The 6256-nt window shown below is 40.2% G+C and overlaps 1 protein-coding gene across 2 annotated transcripts; it reads left to right on the top strand.

The window, feature by feature from the left end:
* Positions 1–244: 244 nt before the first annotated feature.
* On the top strand, positions 245–6256 carry LOC121307313 (antizyme inhibitor 2-like). Of its 2 annotated transcripts, none has more exons than XM_041239488.1 (11): positions 245–353; positions 1182–1304; positions 2091–2206; positions 2360–2533; positions 2978–3150; positions 3233–3367; positions 3863–4028; positions 4131–4293; positions 4647–4753; positions 5311–5522; positions 6171–6256. In XM_041239488.1, the coding sequence occupies exons 2-11, from the start codon at positions 1280–1282 to the stop codon at positions 6211–6213; spliced, it is 1314 nt and encodes a 437-aa protein (XP_041095422.1). In that variant the 5' UTR covers positions 245–353; positions 1182–1279; the 3' UTR covers positions 6214–6256. The 2 variants fall into 2 exon arrangements, with proteins under 2 accessions (XP_041095422.1, XP_041095421.1); XM_041239487.1 differs by having other exon boundaries at positions 5308–5522.

The following is a 6256-nucleotide window of genomic DNA, read 5'->3' as shown; positions in this document are numbered from 1 at the left end:
AACTGTGGGAAGCATTGGAGCCAACATGGACAAGCATCCCTGTGGAAACGGGCATACATACATACATACATACATACATACATATATATATAGTAGTGCAAGGCATGGAGGGTTTAAAAATCCTTCCTTCTAAAAACACAGGCAAGGCAGGGAGGGGTTAAAAATCCTTCCTTCTAAAAACAAAGGCACGCCTATTTTGCTAGTTTTGTTAGTTGTATTGGCTTTTGCAAATTGTTGTAAACTGGTACCACCTGCCTATCCATGTTTCTGTGGGGAATATAAACCCTCACAGCAAAATCATTTGGGATTGCTGAGTAGAAGGCTGTGCGATCTGTTTCTGAGCAGTCACCGTTGTAAGTATTGTGTGTTCAGGTATAAAACTGTGTGTTTATGTTTGCTGGTAAACAGCTTAGCTGTCTGGTTTGGTAGTTAGAGAGATCTGAAGGAGCTAGGTGTTTATTTTATATTAGAAGTGAGCGTAAGCGCTAAAACTTAAATTCTGTGTGTCGGGTCTTGTGGCAAAGTGCCCGCCCCTGTGTGTATTTTGTGTTGTGTGTTAATGCTGGTGTATAGTCATTGGTTCACGGGATATAAACGGGTCTGTGTAACATGAGTGTTTAAAATGTATATTTGTATTTAGGTACAAGGATTGCACAGCACTTCAGGTGCAGGTAAAACGTAGTAATATGTGAGCACGGGGAATTGCACTTTATTAATTCACGTGCAGTTGTACCGAGGCTCCAACTGAATGATTGATTAGCAATCGAGTCACGGTACAGCTGCATAAAAGCTGCATGTTTTCACCCACTCGGGGTTGGAGATGGAGGTAATAAATAATAAAATAATAATGTAAAGTTAAAATATCTGCTCCCCATGTTTTGTGTAGTGTTAGATAATTTTGTTTGTCTCTTGTTTTGGCGAATGTGCCGTGTCCTGTGTTTTTTGTGTTTGTTACAACCGTTTATTTTCTGACTGGCTGTTCATTTATTAAATGCTGACCAAAACCATTCCCTCCACCAAACACCCCTCTCTGTCGTTTATTTCCTGTTTCTGGTCTGACGTCACCCACTGCAGCCGTCTTTGTGACAGGTACATTAGCAATATTAGCAACATTAGCAATATAGAAAGTATAAGCAGCTGTTTCCTGGTGCCTCATTCATGCCTGTGGTTATTTCTTGTAGATTGCAGCTACACCACTGCAGTTGGACTGACCTAAAGAAATTAGTGGATCATAGATAGAGGTACAGAATAAATTATTATTGACAGCTTGACAGAAAGAATGGAAGCCTTGGACAGAACTTCAGGTAATTTCAAGTGAAACTGTATAATCCATATGCAGCTGTGGCCAAAGGGTTAGCATCATATAGGGTTTTAGGATTGTGGCATAATTTAAAAACAAAAATATATAAACCTAATTTAGATCTTTTTATTTAACTATGTATTTAAAAAAAATTTAAAAACCCTGCAAAAATGATATTGCAAAAGTCTACTGAAAGCCTTCATAGAAGTATAGTATTTCATGTTGGATTTCAAAATATCACAAACTACAAAGTAGTATGTAATTCACTATGTCAAAGTAACATTATTCATCAGCTGTAGAGATGAGTAGGAAGTAGCTGTGCATGGAAATTGATTGTTTCATATACTTTAACTATCAAAATGACATGTTGTTTTGTTTGGCAACTTCACCTTTGAAACAAACTTCAGTCTGTTGATTTACATTGAGGTGTGAGTTGACAGTGCTCACATTTAAAATGGATGCAAAGTAGACAAATATATTTAACCTGCCAAAGACGACCTAATGAAAATGAATACACATGAGAAATGAAAATGCGGCAATAAACAAGTTCATTTCTGCAAATAAACTCCATGATAAATAAAGGTGAAACAACTTCATTGTAAGTATTTCATTTTTGGCCGTCGCTTGTCCTTTTTATGTAAAATAAAAACAAAAATAAATGGCCTTGGGAATAATATTAAGTAAGGATAATGATAATGTAAATGCTTCATGTTAATGTAGTGTAAGGACTTTACTCTTCCTTCCATAAAACACAGTCCTGGCATAACCTTCAATTACTCTTTTCTTTTAGCAAAGCCTTCTGCAGCAGAATTGATGGAGATCTTCCAATCGCAGGTCACCCTTATGCAGGACAAAACTACTGCTCTAGTCTTGATGCACAGTCAACTGGAGCAGGCTTCCCTCTCTGTGAGTACTATGCTACACACAGGGCTTCAAACAATGCTGTAGACTTCATCCTCATCAATGCAGAACCTGTATGGTCCTGCATTGTTTCACACCAGGGAAATCAAAATGCAATATTTCCGAAGGCTTGTAAAGCGACCTCTCTGTACTGCTCAGGGTGACGAGGATGCCTTCTTTGTGGCGGACCTGGGGGATATTGTCAAGAAGCACCTGCGCTGGACGACGGCTCTCCCCCGTGTGCATCCCTTCTATGCAGTGAAGTGCAACCCCATGGAAGCTGTGGTGCAGACACTGGCTAGGCTAGGAGCTGGGTTCGACTGTGCCAGCGAAGTAAGTTTGTTCCATTCCCTTGGCTCAGGAAGGGCCCTTTTTAATGATGTTTAGATTTAGTAGAGCTGTCCATTCCACCTACCTCCTTACACAAATTATTTCCCAGTTTACATGGACTTCTAAACATCTAGAAATGCATTCCCCTGATAAACATTGAACACAGCAAAGTATAATAACACATAGTGAAATCATGGTTAAGCATAAGTAAGCATTGTAAAGCCAAGAGAAGTGTAGTACAACATATTATACAATGGTACATTCATAGAATGACAATAGGAGAACTACAAAATTACCATCCACATTTCTCGTGGTAAAGTTTTATAAGGGCTGTGGGAAACATGTAGAGTTTTTAGGATATTCTTCAAGAAACCAGACATCCATTGACCCCTTCCCTTTGTAGCCTGGCAGCATGTGCCTGTTCTCCTCCCTCTCTCTCTCTCTCAGGTGGAGCTTGAGTTGGTAAGGGGTATGGGGGTCTTGCCGGAGAGGATTATTTATGCTAACCCCTGCAAGCAGACCTCGCACATCAAAAAAGCTGCCAGTTTGGGGATCTGTGCCATGACCTTCGACAACGAGGAGGAGCTCATCAAAGTGGCCAGAGCCCATCCAAATGCCAAGTAAGCAGGATCCAGGGTGATTTTCCAGGAGGCAGATGTTGATCCACCAGAGTACTTCATTGTGGGTGTGTTTTTCCTACAGAATGGTGCTACGAATCGCTACAGAGGATAGTGGATCCATGTTTCCCATGAGCATAAAGTTTGGAGCCTCCCTGGAGGAGTGTGGGCACTTGCTGAAGGTGGCTAGAGAGCTGGGTGTGGAGGTCATTGGAGTCAGGTATGGTTTTTAACCAGGTGTAGGGAAGCTGTGGGCCAACAGCAGATATCACTGTTAAACCCATCTTATCCAGCCCCAAGCAACAATAACGTAATGCAATGAATCTATTTAAAATGAAATAAAGCGTTTTGTTTAGCTCTGGTCCCACGGGTGGGACAAATGCTGTTTTGCATGAAGAGAAATGCAAAATGGGTTTCAGGATCAAGAACATGAATTTGACTTTGCATTGGGTATTTAAAATGTCTGTTAAAACAACCGTGTGTAAGCACTCCAACAAACACACTCCAGCATGTTATATACATCTATCTTTTTTTTAAGTTAACAATCTCGACACTGTTTAAATTTTCACAATTTTCTGTGAGAACTTTCACTTACGTAATTGTACTTTAGGAGCTAGTGCCCCAGTTCAGTTATAGAAACTGTAAGCCATAATGTCCACACTAAGAGCAGTCAGTATGTCATTACTTCCTTGCACTTGTTTTTCGAGACCTTCAGCTTCCATGTGGGAAGCAATTCCTCAGACCCCCATTGCTTCAGCGAGTCTATTGCCAATGCTAGAGGTGTGTTTGATCTTGGAGCTGACCTGGGACACGAGATGGCATTGCTGGATATAGGGGGAGGGTTTCCTGGAACTGACGATTTTATTGTAACATTTGAGGAAGTGAGTATCAGATAATCTGCCAGTTTACACTCGTGATGTGCTCAAAGACGTTTTAATGGAACCAAGTGCGTGCAATAAAATCAGTCTTTACCTCTTTACCAGTTTGCAAAAGTCATCAACCAGTCGTTGGAACTACATTTCCCAGCAGAGAGTGGGGTCAGAATCATCGCTGAGCCCGGTCGTTACTATGTGGCTTCAGCCTTCACTCTCGCTGCCAACATTATTGGCAAGAAGTTTCTCCCTTGCAACAAGGAAACTTTTAATGGTTGGTCCAGAATATTCCATGTTGATGACCTTTACTGCTTTGGCTATTACTAGAATGAATGAGAATCAGTTTGTGGCAAGGAAAGGAGCTCCATGAATTATTTCAACAGCTGTAAATTGAATTATCGGTCACAACCTGGCAAGTGTTTGCAATATGGGATAATGCTACTGCAATGTGGGAAAAGACTTTGGATCAAAATTGGGGAGGGGGTTAGGACACAAACAGGACATTGACAAGAGGATACTAGCTATTTGTATTCATATTCACTTGGTATTGTGCACCTGTTTTTAAATGTATCTTTTCCAGGGCCAGTTATGAGACTTTCAACTTAACTTGATTATATGACCCCTTAGATGAAGAGTGCGCCAAGTCTGTAAAGTACTACATTAACGATGGAAGATTCGGTTCCTTTGAGATGATCTGTCATAGCCACTTTACTGAGATGGCGGTTCCATACAAGGTAAGTGGATGAGGCTTCAGAAAACCAGTGACCTTCATCCAGTGTGAAATTATTTGTATGAAGAGTTTTATATTCTGTTCCAATTGTATCAACATTCACAGTTGTTGCCTTTCCAGGTGTTAGTACAGCTATCCTACCATTATACATAGGGGACAGCACAACTGCATACTATATACAGTCTAGAGAAGCTTGAACAGATTTTGTTCGTTATAAAAAACTGTAACATTGTTTTACCCCCTGGCCATATCAATGATGCAGACTGCACTCTTTTAGATTATTTTTTTTACTGCTGGAATATAGCAAGGGAAACATTTACTTCCAAGAATGCCTTCTCTAGTTGTAGCTAAAACTCAACCATTATTTTGGCCTTTGATTTTAATTAATGAGTAAGCAGCTTAACATGACATTTCTTTTTGTTTTATATTTTGGTTCAAGTTCTGTATTTTGAATTGAGTTTTGTTTTTCCTCTTTTGTCTTGTGTTTTAAACTCATTTATAAACAATAGTACAATAGCTTTTTTTAGATGCCTGACTATGTGCCTCCTTCCCTGGTAGCAGCAGAGTGCGGGGCAGCCCCTGTACTCCAGCAGTATCTGGGGTCCCACCTGCGCAGCAGAAGATGTCATACTCAGACAGACTCAGCTTCCCGAACTGCAGGTTGGTGATTGGCTAATCTTTGAGAACATGGGCGCCTACACGGTCTCACTCGGCACACATTTCAACGGATTTTCCGTTCCCAGAGTCCATTTCTGCATCTCCAGCAAAATCTGGTAAGTGATGGGCAGAGCTAGCAGGGGTTACAAGCACACCCACACTATCCCACTCACCAGGGCTATGCACCCCCACTGAGGATAATGTTGCATATACAGCTATAGCCAAAAGTCTTACATCGCCCTAAAGAATGAACACATTTTTCATCATAAAGTTGAATGACACCTGCTGAATAATTTTACGTTAACATATTGAATTGCATACTGCTTTATAGTTTTCTATATACTTAAAATTGAAAAATGTAACATTTCAAAATCTGACATGAAATCCTGTATTACTATGATGGCTTCCAGTAGATATTTTTGCAATATCCTTTTATAATTTCTTTGATTACATGATGTTAGATAAAAGATCTAAATTATGTTCATATATATTCTTCTTTCGTCCCAATCCTAACATTCTCGGTGATGCTAAACATTTGACCATGCCTGTAGATTTTTAAATATGTCCAGACCACTAGTCATCTAATTGTGATAGAATCTGTGATGGACATCCGTTCCCTTGAGATACTGAAAGCACCAGAACGTAGATCATAGAAGCACAAGTTCTGCTTGCTTTAATCGCAGGTTCTGCAACAGTATTTGGTACAAAACCAGATTCAACATCCTGCCACTGTAACCCTTACTTTTAACGTCTTTCCCTTTCAGCTGCTGTGTTTTGGAGAAGAAAATGTCTGCAGTCTTGTTGTGATTGCTCTGGAGGACTCTTTGGTCGAAGGCTGTCTGCTCCCCGA

This window comes from Polyodon spathula, chromosome 55 (genome assembly GCF_017654505.1).
Source record: "Polyodon spathula isolate WHYD16114869_AA chromosome 55, ASM1765450v1, whole genome shotgun sequence".
In the NCBI taxonomy this organism is placed as follows: Eukaryota; Metazoa; Chordata; class Actinopteri; order Acipenseriformes; family Polyodontidae; genus Polyodon; species Polyodon spathula.
Note: the sequence above shows the minus strand (reverse complement) of the source record. Positions and strands in the feature narration are given on the sequence as shown.

What these genes read in the sequence shown, in the direction of transcription:
- LOC121307313 (XM_041239487.1), top strand. Translation starts at nt 1,280, where the DNA reads ATGGAAGCCTTGGACAGAACTTCAG. An exon ending in GGTTCGACTGTGCCAGCGAA is followed by an intron (nt 2,534 to 2,977) that starts GTAAGTTTGTTC and finishes TCTCTCTCTCAG; the next exon opens with GTGGAGCTTGAGTTGGTAAG. An exon ending in GTGGAGGTCATTGGAGTCAG is followed by an intron (nt 3,368 to 3,862) that starts GTATGGTTTTTA and finishes CGAGACCTTCAG; the next exon opens with CTTCCATGTGGGAAGCAATT.